The sequence below is a fragment of the Hylobates moloch genome, unplaced genomic scaffold (genome assembly GCF_009828535.3).
Source record: "Hylobates moloch isolate HMO894 unplaced genomic scaffold, HMol_V3 SCAFFOLD_44, whole genome shotgun sequence".
NCBI classification, from domain to species: domain Eukaryota; kingdom Metazoa; phylum Chordata; class Mammalia; order Primates; family Hylobatidae; genus Hylobates; species Hylobates moloch.
In genome coordinates this window covers 391,666-407,535 of record NW_026652319.1, presented here as the reverse complement: position 1 = coordinate 407,535, position 15,870 = coordinate 391,666, and the positions used below count along the sequence as shown (strand labels likewise).

General features: G+C 38.3%; 1 protein-coding gene and 1 pseudogene across 6 annotated transcripts in view; one reads left to right on the top strand and one right to left on the bottom strand.

The window, feature by feature from the left end:
- Positions 1–15,870, top strand: part of LOC116463605 (interaptin-like) — a 219,127-nt gene that overhangs the window by 152,707 nt on the left and 50,550 nt on the right. For all 6 annotated transcript variants that reach the window (XM_058434757.1, XM_032146789.2, XM_058434759.1 and 3 more), the window contains 2 exons: positions 8,254–8,331; positions 8,674–8,877. In XM_058434757.1, coding sequence (XP_058290740.1) covers positions 8,254–8,331; positions 8,674–8,877 — 282 coding nt within the window. The remainder of the gene's footprint in view (positions 1–8,253; positions 8,332–8,673; positions 8,878–15,870) is intronic.
- On the bottom strand, positions 3,728–4,324 carry LOC116463606 (death domain-containing protein CRADD-like; annotated as a pseudogene).

The following is a 15,870-nucleotide window of genomic DNA, read 5'->3' as shown; positions in this document are numbered from 1 at the left end:
AAATGATTTATAATCTGTCACTAAGAATATGTCTAAGTGGTTGTGTAAAATATGTTTTCTGGCCGGGCGCGGTGCCTCATGCCTGTAATCTCAACACTTTAGGAGGCTGAGGCAGGTGGATCACCTGAGGTCAGGAGTTCGAGACCAGCCTGACCAATATGGTGAAACCTCGCCTTTACTAAAAATACAAAACTTATCCAGGCATGGTGGCAGGCGCCTGTGGTCCCAGCTACTCGGGAGGCTTGCTTCAACCCAGGAGAATTGCTTCAACCCAGGAGGCAGAGGTTGCAGTGAACCAAGATCGCGACACCACACTCCAGCCTGGGTGACAGAGCGAGACTCGGTCTCAAAAAAAATTTTAAAAAAAAGTTTTCTAATTTAAGAACCTCTGTAATGTACTTACACTTTAATTCCTTTTTTTTCTAAGCAGGCTAACACAGGACTTACATTTTAATTTCATTAACAGTCACCTGCTGCTCATTTAACTGATAATTTGAACAATAGTAAACTTTTGACCATCGCAAAGTACTAATTTTTAAAGCTCTTACTTGGCCTTTCAACAGCATCTGACAGTTGACCAATCTGTTCTTGGGACAGTCTCTATTATTGAGATATAAATATGAGCATTCTCCTGATTTTCCTCTCACCTTCCTGTTCACTCATGAAAATTTTTCCTGGCAAGCAGAAGGTGGCCTGGTGGCATTCCAGTGTCATTGTATAGATCCATTTTTCACATGGTCCTAACTTGAACAGGCTATGTTTATTTCATTTATTTATTCAATACAAAATGTTTACTGAGAGCCAGGACTATTGTGTGCAGGCACTAGATATTGGAGTAACAAGATTGGCACATTTCCATAGAGTTACTTTTCAGGCAATGCTAAGTGCTGCAAAAATATAAAATAGGCATAATAGAATGTGAGTAGTGGAGAGGGGTGGTATGCTTTTGACAGAGTGGTCAGAATGGCATCCCTGAGTAGATGATCTTTAAGATATGAATTCCAGAAAGGAGCTAGCCATGATTACATCTGGGAGGAAGGAGATCAAGACAAGACCCTACGTTTCTTGGAAATCAGTTTTACAAGTTCAAAAAACATGAAGGCCAGTTGTGGTGACAGAATAACGGCTCCCCAAAGAGTTTTATGTCCTAATCCCTGGAATCTGTATGTTCCCTTACATGGCAAAAGGGACTTTGCAAATGCGATTAAGAATTTTGAGGCCAGGCGTAGTGGCTCATACCTGTAATCCCAGCATTTTGGGAGACTGAGGCAGGTGGATCCCTTTAGGCCAGGAGTGTGACTTGGCCACCATGCTGAAACCCTGTCTCTATTAAAAAATACAAAAATTAGCTGAGTGTGATGGCACGCACCTGTAATTCCAGCTACTCAGGAGGCTGAGGCACAAGAATCTCTTGAAACCTGGAGGCAGGGAGGCAGAGGCAGTAGTGAGGCAAGATTGTACCACTGCACTCCAGCCTGGGCAGCAAAGCGAGACTCTGTGTCAAAAAAAAAAAAAAGAATTTTGAAATGGGGAAATTATCCTGGATTATGTGGGCAGGCCTAATGTAATCACAAGGATCCTTATAAGAGGAAGCAAGATGGTCAAAGTCACAAACGCAGATGTGAGGATGAAAACAGAGGTTGCAGTGATGTGATTTGATGATGGAGGAAGGGGCCACAAGACAAGAAATACAGGTAGGCTCTAGAAGCTAGAACAGGTAAGGAAATGAATTCTCCCCTGGAGCCTTCAGAAGGAACATGACCTGGTGACACCTTGATTTTAGGACTTCTGACCTCCAGAACTGTGAAATAATAAATTTGTATTGCTTTAAAAAATTAAGCTTGTGGTCATTTGTTACAGCAGCAATAAGAAATTAAATTGACCAGTGTTTCCTGAAGAGTTTCTGAGGAGTTTGGATTTATAAGGAGAGCAATGGGAAGCCTGGGGAGAATTCTAAGAGAGTAATCTAATCTGTTTTTTAAAAGGTCACTGTGGTTGCTCCTTCGAGAATGGAATGGAGTAGGAGTAAAAGCAATATCAGGGAGTCTGGGTGGAAGGCTGTGCATTCATGCAAGTGAGAATTAATTATGGTTTAGCCTAAGACTGTAGCATGGATATGGAGAGAAATATATGTCAGAGGTCAATCTGATTTACTGATAGAGAAAATGTGACTGGGGAGCAAGGAGACTGGAAGTGAAAGGAAAGAATAAAGATGGGCTTGAGCCTTTTTGCATCAGGGTAGACAGTTGAGAGGCAGCAAAGTGCAGTGACTGAGAGCTCAGACTCCAGATCCAGACTGCTGGGGTTCAAATCCCAGCACTACAACTTAGTAGTTACTTCAACTTGGGCAAGTTTCTTTTCTCTTTGGTCTCAGTTCCCTAACATGTAAAATGGGAATAAGGGCTTCTTTTAGGAGTGCACAAGATACATAATGTGTTACCTATTACTATCATCATTGTGTTTGTTCCATTTATTGAAGTGGGAAATTCTGTGAAAGAAACAGATATAGGGAGTGGAGGAATCAAAAACAATGCTTTTGATTTGTTAGAGTTGAGATGCCTTTGAGACTGCACAGTGGAAATATCAAGGAGTTAGTTTAAGAATGGTTGTTTCATATAAGCGAATGGAGTGGCATATAGCATCACCTTTCAAAGTGGGGGGAAATAGCTAGCTATGGTATTGTATTGTATTGTATTGTATTGTATTGTATTGTATTGTATTGTATTGTATTGTATTGTATTGGCAGGAGCAGCAGGGACCTTTCTGAAGGTTTACTCATAGCAATTGAAGAGAAAGGATTACCACTATTTGCTAAAAGAAGGAATGCAATGCTTAAAGAGATGTAGGCATTCTTCCTATTCCATCCAATTTCTCCGTCCTAATGAAGGTGAAGATAACAATTGGGTAATGAAGGGTAGACCATAAAAAGACTGCCTTAACTGGTGTGGGGCAGGGGAAGGAACCATGCTGAGGGGACTTCTAGGATGCTAGGTGGCTTTAAAAAAAATGCAGCCCAAATTTATTATCTATATAGTAAAATAACCACTAAAAGGAGTTCTTCTTTCCCTGCTTCTAGATTTGGGAAAGTGTACATAGCAGTCTGAACATATAGTGAAAGTTATGGTAGGGCTGCTGAATCTGAAAGGCATTTGTAAAAGAAACATTTTTGTTTGATTTCAAAGCAAATGTGTAAAACTTGGAAAATACAAGGATATACAAAAAAGTCATAGTTACATTTTGATATATTCTTCTAGTCCATTTTCCTTTTTTAAGTAATTTACATTTTATTTTCTTATCATTATGAATAGTAAAGTCCGCAGTTCAGTTCCCAGGCAATATAAAAGTGAATGTTTTACATATAAGACACCTGCATGTAATGTGATAACATGGGGCTTTGGGGTTTTTTGTTTTTTGAGGTTTTTTGAGCCACTGTGATTTACTAAACTATTAAAAGGCCATCACACAATTTAAAACTGTGCAATCATAACAAGGCAATCTTCAAGCAATTAAAAACAACGAATTGTTGAACCAACCTGGGAGATCTACTGAGTAATCTGGCCTTTTAAGTAATGTCAAGTGGAAACCCTGTTTTCTCTTTCCATCTGAGGATCATTAAAAAGAAAAAACAAACCTAAACTAAACCAGAAACCACCTGTTCTGACTGAAAGTCAGGATTCAGTCCATGTGACTTGGAGACATACTCTTCAGCTGGTTGGCAGAGGCACTGTCACTCCAACATGTGCAGGAACACCGAGAGGTCTACCTCCATGCCTGCAGCCCCTTGTGCAAGCTCTGGAAAGTTGCCTGCTTCCCAAAGCACTGCTGCCAACAGACAAAGACCTCCACCACCCGCAAGTGCACATTGTGGAGATGGTTGGCCTTACAGCAGTAGATATCTATCTGGAACAGTACCAAAGTCAGCACCATGGACTTCCACTTAGGGCCCAGCCTCTGGCTCAGCTGATTAATCTGCCAGTTTGATGGAGAGCTGATGATGTGCGAGAGGATCCCAGTCATCATGTCACCTGCAGGCAGCTCAGTCATGGCTTTTTCCCTTGCTTTCTCCAGTTTCTCCCTTACCCACGAAAATTCCTGTAGCGAATCTAGGAAAGTATCAAATGCTTTAGGACCCCTGGAAAGTAGGCTATGCAGCAGCAGCATTGTTTTCTTGAGGCGTGTGGCTTTATCTTTAATTTCTTGGACATGGTTTTCTGTCAAGATTCCTTCCTGGTAAAGGTACTGAAGAACCAGTCCCTCCACCAATACCTCTGCACCCAGCTGCAGGCAAAGTAAGCAAAGCACTTTATTTGTCTCTGGCCTCCATTTCTCAGTCTACAACAATGCATCTTTGATGTATCTTTGAGGGGAAGGGAACTCTAGTCCATTTTTCTAAGTAGTATGCATTTTTAACATAATTGGGAATATACTTTATGCACTGTTTTGGGTTGTTTTTGTTTTTTTGAGATGGAGTCTTGTACTGTCACCCAGGCAGGAGTGCAATGGTGCAATCTCGGCTCACTGCAACCTCCGCCTTCCGGGTTGACTCAATTCTTCTGCCTCAGCCTCCCGAGTAGCTGAGATTACAGATGCACACCACCACACCCGGCTAATTTTTTGTATTTTTAGTAGAGACAGGGTTTCACTATGTTGGCCATGTTTGTCTTGAACTCTGACCTCATGATCCACCCGCCTTGGCTCCCAAAGTGCTGGGATTACAGGTGTGAGCCACCACGCCCGGCCACTTTATCTACTGTTTTGTGAACTTTTTGCTTAGTGATATATCCTGGACATTTTTCCATGTCATTACTTTATACATTTATGGAAAATTATTAAATGGCTACATAATATTCCAATCTATGGATGAACCATAACTTATTAACATCTTGTTTTTAGAATGTCCAAGTTTTTTATTTGTATAAGTAAGGCACTTGGAAAATTGATGTAGCTAAATCTATTCACACACAGTTATTTCTTTAGTGTAATTTTTGCTAGAATCAAACTTGAATATTTTTAAGGCTTTTAATGCATAATAACTCACTGTCCTCCAGTAAGCCTATACAGATATGTAATCTCAACAGTGTTTATAAATACTCATTTCTCTGCTTCCTGGACAATACTGGGTATTATAACTTTTAAAATTGATAAAATTTGTACCCCTGCATTTCTAGCTCCTTGTATTCTTTTCTTTGTGACTCATCTGAGCCTTTGCCCATTTTTCTAACTGTATGTTAATATTTTTATATGTCTTCTTTTCTAATGTTTTATTTGGAAATAACTTCAAACTTACAAAAAGTTGTAAAAATAATAATAGTTCAAAGAGCACCCAGATAGTATTTACCCATTTTCACTTAGTGTTAACATTTTAACTCATTTGCTTTCTCTCTCTCTCTCCCTCTTTACTCTCCTTCTCTTCCTCCCTCTCCCTCTCTCTCTGCACACACACAGACAGACACACACACACACACACGCACACAATTTTTTTTCCTGAACCGTTTTGAGGATAAGTTACATGCAACATAGCCCTTTACCTCTAGATACTTCAGCCAGCCTAATCAGTGTCATAAATTTACATACAGTACTTTAATCTACCATCCGTATTTCAATTTTGTCAGTTGACCTAATGATATCTTTTATAACATTTTCTCTTCTAGTACAGGATCCAATCTGGAGTTTGTCTATTCGGATATCTCTTTAGCCTCCTTTAATCTAGAATATTTCCACATTTTGTCTTTGTCTTTTAATGACACTGAATTTTTTAAGAATGCAGAACCCCTCACACTTTTTAAAAATAAAAAAATTCTTCATTTTGTATTGGTCTGATGATTCCTCTCTATTAGATTAAGGATATGTATTCTTAGCCAGAAAACCACATGGGGGTGATTTGTCCTCAGGGCATCACATCTGGAGGCACATGATAACAATTTGACCCCAACTGGTGATGTTAATTTTGATCACCTGATCAAGATGTTGCTCAATTTTTCTGCATAATTACTGGGGGGTTTGTTCTCTTTCAATTAATAAGAAGTCTAGAAGAGACACTTTAAATGAATGTAAATATACTACTTTTCACCAAAATTTATCCTTAGATATAGCATCCATTAGTGATTTTTGCCTGATCTCAGTTTTACTATAGTGATTGCTAAATGATGACTTTTTAAAATTCCAGATCATCCTCCCCATTTATTAGTTAGGCCTTAGCATTCTACTGTAAGCAAGATCCTACCTTCGTCTATTTATTTATTGTACAGACTCATCAATTCCTTTCTTTTAATGGCTTATAATTTATTACTGTACTGAATTATTTTGGTGCTCAGATTGTTCTAGGCTTAGTAAGTAGAAGCCCCTTCAAACTGGCTCTTCTGACATTAGAATATTATCTCATCATTTTTTGTAAACACTTTCTTACTTTCTGGCATCACAAGATATTTCAGATATACTTACTTTGCCCCAGCCTTGAAATCAGTTATTTCTGTGAGTAGTCCTGGTTCCTCTAATAGGGAATGGTGATAGAAGCCCAAATCTGGATTCTGAATATGCTCATGTGCTACTTGATTGTAGTGATGGCTTCATGGGAATATACTTATGTTAAACATATCAAATTATACACTTTAAAGATGTGCAGTGCATTATATGTCAATACAATACCTTAATGGAGACATTTTTACAAAAATAGGGTAGTGGCAGAGAACATTTATAATGGCTTTAAAATAAAAGCAAAATGAAAATATAGTGTTCAGAGATAAAACTTAGATAATAAAGCCCTAAGGAAAATCAGTGATTACAATATTATTCATGAGAATGGTTACTTTTAGGGAGCAGGGAGTTGGCTATGATTGGAACCAGGGACAAAAGGACTTCTAGAGTAGCTGGTAAGGTTTTATTTTTTAACCTGGATGGTAATCACCAGAGTATTCTTCTTATAATAATTCATTATATTATATAATTGTTTTATGCACTTTTCTGTATCTTACAATTTTGTTATATTTTATAATAAAAAAGGTTTAAAAATAAATGAATATTGTGTATGTTCATGATGATTTTTACATTATTACTTAGTAGAAATTAAAGTCATTCTGCAAGGAGGGCATTGATAATCTTACATATTTCATTGTGTAATTTACAAGCTATTTTGAGATACTTTCAGATTATGACAACTAGTTAATGAGTAGTCTGAATAAATTTAAATTGGATATTAAATTTTTAATATATTAACCTTTTGAATATTGTTACAAAACCCAATCTCATAAGATGAAGGCAAAGGTTTCTTTCAGTTTTAGATCTTTCATTTGGTTATTTTAATGGTTTTTATTTCCCTGCTGAGATTTCTCATCTTTTTATTAATTAGAATAGATTTTCCTTTATGTCTTTGAGCAGAGTTAATAATTGCTTCTTCAAAAATCTTTGCTCATTTCAATATCTGGGTCATCTCAGAGTCAGTTCCTATTAACTGTCTTTCTCTTTAGAATGAGTCACACTTTTCTGAATACTTTTTTACTATGTTCTGGACATTGTGAACATTATGTTATGGAGAGTCTGGATTCTGCTATATTTCTCCAAAAAATATTGTTGTCATTGTTGTTGTTGATAGTGGTGAAGTGGTGTTGATTCACCTCAAATGGCAATCTCTGTCCAGAATAACAGCTCAGTCTCAGTTCAGTTCTTTTTCTTTAACTAGGCTGCTTGGAATCTGCTTAATACATGTGTAGTTTAGGGGCAGAATTTATATGGAGTATTTGGGACTCCCTTTCTCCGGCTCTTCCCTCTTCAGCATTCTTTCTTTACTTTCCAACAGCTGTGGTTGCCCCAAATACCATGGCCTCTGGTTCTATAGGCCAGAAAGACTGAAGATTTCTATAAGAGTTTTAGTTCCCCTGCAGGATGCTGACTGGGGGCTGCCCTCAAGGCTTAAAATTATTTTTAATAGCCCAACCCCATGCTGTCACCTCATTCCAAGTGTCAACTTTCCTCCAGAATCTCCCTGCTTTTAGTCACTTTCCAATACCTTCACATATTTGTTTATTTGTTTTTGTTTTTTAGTGTTGTGCAGAGTTTATACTTTTTATTTACATGCAAATCAGTCTGACAGAAGCTTTGTTTGCCAGTATAGAAGTAAACTGAATGTTTATTTCTTTAAACAAATAATAATATGAAGATGTTAAGAAATTTCTTCTATTGATGAGTAAAATAATGCTACAGAAAAGCACATACTTTATTTTGAAATAATATATTTTAACTTCTTTTGTATTATTTTAGGAATAAATCTAATGAAGCTGATGACTGTCAAAGAGAACTTAAAAAACTGAAGTTTGAATCCATTATTTCTGAGTCACAGTATGCATTACCAATTTTTAAATTTATATTTTTAATAATTGAACTTAAAACTGTATTTAAGTAACATTTTATTTAAAAGGCATTTATCTTTTTTATTTTCTTATTGTTTACATATAAAATACCTAATTCAAGCTTATATTGTCTTGCAGTTGTTTATTGCTGTTGCCACTGCCTAGATGGGAAAATTTTAACATTACAGAACCATTCTTTTTTTAAAAATTTAAATTTTTTAAAGTTACAGTTATAATCTATAATTTCAAATGAGCTCTTCATACATCTTTGGTAAATATAAAATGTAGTATATAATGCATGTTGGTGGGTTTTTTTCCTATTTCTTTTTAGGCATACTATGCTGCTTAAGGAAAAAGAAGACTCTTTAATGACTTGTCAACAGATATATAAAGCATTACAGGAAGAGCTGACTGCGAAAGAAAAGCAAGAAAAAGACATAAAGAGAAGAATTAACCTTGCAGAAAATGAACTGGAGATAACCAAAACTCTTCTGAATCAGACGAGGGAAGAGGTTTTAACACTGAAAAATGAAAGGTGCAGTAAACAATAATTTCTTACAAAAACATTTTATGTTTAAGTTAGTATTCCATATATATTTGCAACATCAGTGTCTGACATATTATAACAATAGTGAAATCACAGGACTAAAGATATGTTTCTCCTACAAGGTCATTGCATCCCACCACGTCATTTTACAAGTGATTAGACTGAAGCTCCAGTTGGTTACATGACTTGGTAAAGTTGCAGTTGGTGAAAGTAGGAATGAAGCCCAAGTTGCATTTGGTGTCAAATTCTTATTGAAAAAAAAAAAAAAATCAGACCACGTGTGATACTTGTACTACTAAATTTCAGCTGGATCAGTGATTGGTGGATTCTATCATTTTTCCAACAGAAAACATCTTTTTATATCACTTTTTCCTTTTATTGGCTCCTACTTTTCTTCTCTCCTCGTTGTCTGTCAGCACATCTTGTTGGAGGATATGGCACAAGCAAAGATACCTCCTTAGGTGGTATCGAGGATACTAAGAAGTACATTGGTCCAGGCTTCCAAGATACTTTTGTTTAGTTAATTTGTCTTTAACCTTATCTGTAATTAATATTTTAACCTTGCTTTCTTTCTTTTTGTTTTCATTTGCCTGCTATGTCTGCCCATTCTTTCTGAATCCTTTTGTTTTAAATGCATATCTGATATATAGCACAAATCTTAGGGTTTTTTTTGTTTGTTTCATTGATTTAAAAATCTGGGCTTCTTTTAGAGATTATTTCATTTACATTTACTGATATAATTATTATATTAACTAAGAACACAAGTTTCATAAGGGCAGGAATTTTTGTTTTGTATCATTTTCTGTGCACAGAAGGCACATGATAGGTTATTTGTTTTTCATTCTTCCTATCATTTTTATATTTTAGTTTATATTTTATTTTATGAATATAATTTAGAAGAGTTACAATCTTTTTTTTTTTTTAGTTCTCCTTTGCAAACCTGTTTGCTGAGTCTGAGGATGGGACCAGGGGAGTGGGTAGCAGTTATCTTAGAATTAGATTTTTTTGTCTCAGAACTCTTTCTTGCCAACACTGTTCCCTGGGCACCATATCTGTTTCTACACCAGGCAAGCAGCAAGTCTGTGTAGTTCATAGGGAAACAAGGCTTATCTCTCATCCATCCTGGGATGATTTTATAATTACTTATATTTTATTGAATAAGGTTAGCAACTGCAGAGCTGATATCCCCCACCATTTATTCTTCACCCTTCAACACTGAAAGTGTAGCCTCTACTTACCTGACTATTCCACCCCACCTCCTCTGCCATTTATTAGAAGCTGCAATTTTATAACAATGAAATGTATAAGAGCCAGGCTTATTAATAAAAAAAGGAATGATAGTTGAAAGATTCAGCATGTGTAAGCAGAGATAAAACCTATATATGCTAACATATATAGTCAGAAAGATTAAAATCGGTTGTGTATTCTATACAAAGGACACACATCATACATCTTTGAAAAGACACCATGGAATAAATAAAAATTTTCAAAGTATTTGGTTTAGAACTTTGGTTATCTGAGCAGTTCCTATATTACCCAGAATATCATATTTCCAATGGTGCCAGATTAATTAGGCTTAATTGTTTAGTCAGATGAATGCTGTCTCCTTCACTGAAGTCATTGAGAAGAACCTATCTTTGTCTAATTGTTTCTGGAACTCTTCTCCAAGGACTGGCTTAAGCACATGTTTTAGACTCTCGTCAGTATGACAGATCTTTATCCTTTAAGAATACGTTGGATATTTGAAACAGTCTCAGATAGGTCCAGTGAAAATAAGTCCAGTGAATATGATGGGAAATCAATCTGGGAAATACTATTGGGGATCAAAAATAAAGTAAATTTTTCCCTTTTTTCTATGCTTAATAAATTATCTCTGACTGCAGCTTGAAGAAGGGAGTTTTATGAATGCTCTGAGGATTAGCAACCTCAGTAGAATATATATATAGCTTTCTTGGGGAGTTGCTTTGAAATAGCATACACTTGGATGTATATGTTTTGCCATATTTTTTAAAAAATTATTATGACTATAATCTTACCCTCTAAATGTTGATTGAGAAGGACAGTTTCTATCAGCTTTCAGAGAATAGTGACATCACTGACCTAACTCCTATTCTTCTTCTTTTCCTTTCTTTTTTTTCTTGTATTACTGCCCTTGTACCTTCTTTATTCTCTCGCTTTAGTCTATCCAGAATATACATTTACTTAGTAATTGGTGACACTAAGTTTACAGACATGATATCTGTCACATAATAAAAATAAAAATGACAGACACGGTGGCTCACACCTGTAAACCCAGTATTTTGGGAGGCCAAGGCAGGCAGATCACTTGAGGCCAGCAGTTTAAGACTAGCCTGGCCAAAATGGCGAAACCCCATCTCTACTAAAACTACCAAAATTAGCCGGGCATGGTGGCTCATGCCTATAATCCCAGCTACTCAGGAGGCTGAGGCACAAGAATCACTTGAACCTGGGAGGCAAAGATTGCAGTCAGCTGAGATCACACCATTGTCCAGCCTGGGCAACAGAGTGAGACTCTGTCTCAAAATAAATAAATAAATAAATAAATTTTTTAAAAATGTGTTTGTAGACCAGTAAGTTATCATGTAATCACAGGGTTACTCCTAAACATAAGCATTGCCTTCTTCTTTTTTCTAGGCTACTTTCAGATTTTGTCTGCCTTGTCCTCTAACTACCCAGAGCCTGCCACACATATCCACTCAATAAATATTTGTTGAGTGAGTGAATGAATGGATCATTTTGGGTAATTCAGCCAATCTGTCAATTATTTATTGGGCATTTATTATATGCCAGGTACTTTGTACCCTGGGTACATAGTACATAGCTTATATTTTAAGGGTAGAGACAAACAGTAAAACAAAAAAGTAGAGAACTGACTAGAATAATTATAAATTGTGATAATGGATATGAAGTAGTAGAAATTGATAGAAGAGGTGCCTGCTTTGACTAGGGTGGTCATAAAAGTGACTTTGAAGATGATACTCTGCCCGTTTCCTGAAGGAAGACCAGTGGAAGTTACCAGGCCAAGAGCCAGGGAGGAACTTTACAAGCAAAAGACAAATTGGTGAGTTCTGGGAAAGGACAGCAGGGTAGCATGGCTGTGGCATAGTAAGTATGAGTGATGCAGGCAGGGTCACATCATGCAGGGACTTGCAGGCCTTTGGGAGTTTGGGTGCTGTTTTCAGCACAATGAAGAGAACCATTGAAGGTATTTAAGCAGAAGAGTGACACTGTAGAAAGATCATTCTGGGTGCTGGACAGAGAAGGTATTGGCAATGGGAGCAAGTCAGGACATTTACTGTTTTGATAAAGGATTTTATAGGTAGTGAAGCCTAAGAGATATGAGAAATATGAGAATCTCCAGCTCCTACCCCCTGTCAGTTTCTGTTGGGTTAAGTGTCTATGTCAAGTGGGTAGTAGTAAAATAGCCACGGCTTACATGGTGAGCCTAAGGGTTAAAAAGATCTTCTCAGCCAGGCACGGTGGCTCATGCCTGTGATTCCAGCACTCTGGGAGGCCGAGGTGGATGGATCATCTAAGGTCAGTGGTTTGCGAACAGCCTGGCCAACATAGTGAAACCCCATCTCTTCTAAAAGTACAAAAATTAGCTGAGCATGGTGGCGGGTGTCTGTAATCCCAGCTACCTGGGAGGCTGAGGCAGGAGAATCATCTGAACCTGGGAGGCGGAGGTTGAAGTGAGCCGAGACCGCACCATTGCACTCCAGCCTGGACGACAAGAGCAAAACTCCATTTAAAAACAAACAAAAAAAAGATATTCTGAAGAACAAATGACCTTCAGAACATTTGACATTACTGTCCTAACTTGTCTTGAAACGCTGGTGTTTTGGCTCTAGGGCAACCTGTTATTCGGTCTCTTTTCTAGCTCTGTTTTGGTTCTTTCCCCTTCCCTCCTGTGATCACCTGATCGCAGACATTCCTTAAAATTCACACTTGAACTTGACTTTCCTCTTTCTACTTTTTTCCTTCAGAAAACTGACCCTGTCTCAGCTTAGCAAGTTTGCTCTTAAAGCTTTGATTTGAAGCACCAATGGGACTTTTAAATAAGAAATTTCCTTAAGCAGTTGGAGGTGTGAACGTCCCTCCAAAAGAAGCAGCTGGGCTCAGGAAACACTTTTAATATAGAGATGCTTGATAATACCCTAGGAGATTCTGGTTCAGTAGGTCTGGGTAGTGCCTAGGAATCTGCCACTTGGCAAAGTACCAAACCACTGCTATGGAAGTATTGCAACGAAGTAGGCTACCAGATGTGCTCACCAAAGGCCAGAACCCCATTCACTCCCACTGACTGGGTGTGCTTTCGTAAATCCAAGCAGTGTCAGATACACACCAACCTTCCTCCCTGACCCCTCAGGAGAGCAGAGCCCTTGCTCAGGTCACAAATTGTGCAGTTTAGAAGCTGTGTAGTTTCAGAAGAGGAGAAAACGATGTAAAAAGCCAGAGGTGACCCTAGAAAAAAACTAGCAGAACTTCTGAATTTGGAGAAATAAGGAAGTTAGTAACTAGGAAATAGTTCATTGATTAGTACAAATCTATTTATTTGGGCATTGCTTGCTTCCCCACACTCAGCTGAGGAAGTGGAAGGTAGAGAAGAATCTTCAATGAAAGGAAAAGAAAGGTCTTCTCGAATCATGGGATTCTGCAGGTGAAGACAGTCTGGCCAGCTTGGTCATGGACACACTGGGACTGGTGAAAGGGGTTTCCTTTATGGATGGAGAGGGATGCAGCAAGGCATAAGGATGATGTCAGAGAAAAGTGTGGCCGTTTTTTAAATTCTTGTAAAGACAGCCCTCAGCTCCCATCCTACTGGGACACAAGGTCTTGGTGGCCAAGGCCAGAACTCTGCCCAGAACTGTGAATGTGCAACACTCCTTCAGGCATATTGTGGGTTAAAAAGTGTCCTGTGGGCTGACGGGGGCACCTAATTCCATCCTTAGGGAAAACTATTTCTATCGTAAGAAATGTCCTGAATTCTCTATAACAAATGTACAAATATATTTTATAAGGACATATGTGTTTAAGCTTGAAGACTGCCTACATATGGCACTTGGAGAAATTCGCTTACACCGGCATGTGGCCTACAACCATACAGCCAGAACACACACTGTTTATAATAGCTCTCATACCCTTTGCATTCTTAGATGCTGTATTATCTTTATCTTGGTAAACTCCAAGAAAAAATACAGAAAAAGATTTATTGTGATCAATTTGCCCATAACATGATGGGAATAATGAAGAGTGTTGTTAGAGGAAAAGCTTAGTCATAATTAAAGTTAGGTGCAAGTTGCTTATGTGTAAATTATTCTGAGATATAAATAATATACATCTGCATCTGTTTGGCTCTGTATTAAGTATTAAGATACTTATATATCTTACATGCAGTTTACTAAATTGTCCCCAATTCTCCATAAAGCATAATTTTTAGGCTACAGGGAAGGGTTTTATCCACTTCCCTCACCCTCACCTGCATTACATTAACTTCTCTTTTGGCCTCTCCTCTGTCCTTCATCTTTTTCTTTTTAGTCAAAAGCTATGAACCCTCACTGATATGGTTTGGCTGTGTCCCCACCCAAATTTCATCTTGAATTGTAGTTCTCATAATCCCCATGTGTCATGGGAGGGACCCAGTGGTGGTGATTGAATCATGGGGGCAGTTACCCCCATGTAGTTCTTGTGATAGTGAGTGAGTTCTCACGAGATCTGATGGTTTTATAAGGGGCTTTTCCCCCTTTGCCCAGCACTCACTCCATCCTGCCGCCCTGTGAAGAAGGTGTCTGCTTCTCCTTTGCCTTACTCCATGATTGTAAGTTTCCAGAGGCCTCCCCAGCAATGTGGAACTGTGAGTCAGTTAAACCTCTTTCCTTTATAAATTACCCAGTCTCAGGCAGTTCTTTATAGCAGCATGAGAACAGACAGACAATACACTCACTTCAGAAAAGTATACACAAAACCCAGCACCTTATTTCAAGAGGTTCGTAGAGTCTCCTGTTTTCAAATATATGGCAGGACCTCATGATTAAACATACCTGCTTTCTCATTTTCTCTCTATCCCTCCTTCTGTCTCCTCTCTCCTTCCCTCCCTTTTTCTCCCCTCCCGTTTTCCTTTCCCTTTCTCAAGCTCTTTCACCTATCCACAGGTTTCACAATGAGGAGCCCTCTAAGTGCTTCTGTAGACATTATCTTATCTTGCCTTCACGGCACCCTGTGCACAATGCCATGCACCATTTTGTGAGGCTCAGTGGAAGGGCTAAGGGGGACAGGAGGCCAGCCTGGGCTCTGCCATCATAGCTACTTGCCAGAGGAAGGGGTTCACTTTTCTTGCATAAGTTTGCCATCTCTCGTTACCAAGCCCGGTGTCCATAGGTCTTCCCTCAGACCGAGGGAGCACTTTTTCTAATTCACCAACCCAGAAGAAAGCCATTTCCAAATTTGCACAAGGGCACTGGCTAGCAGAGCTGCGGCCTGCCACACCTGCCTCACTGGTGAAGGAGGTGTCATTTTCCACATTTTGGAGATGAGGACATTGATGTTAATTTAACTGAGGCTAAATTTCTTGCTCAGGGTGACATCATTGGCAAAGACAGAAATCAAGCTCTGTTGGGTCTGACCTTATAACTCATGTTCTCTTCTCTACTGTTTGCACAATTCCCTAAGTATTTGTCTTGAAGGGCTAAGTTTTGTCATCGTTTCTCAGTGTGACATCTTTCTGAACCATGTTGTAACACTGAGTCTTTAGGAGACTCACAGCCCTGCAGAAAGCAATGCTCTTTTTGTGTCCCTTCTCCTCTCCTCTCAATTTCTTGTTCACCCTCAACCCCGTCAGTATTCTTCTCTTCACTCAATAAATATGGGATGGTGTCCTCTGCTTTCTAGTGCCTTGGTAGAATAAGAAGTAAAGCTATATCTTCAGATGGAAAATAGAATAAAAATAATTCACAACTACAT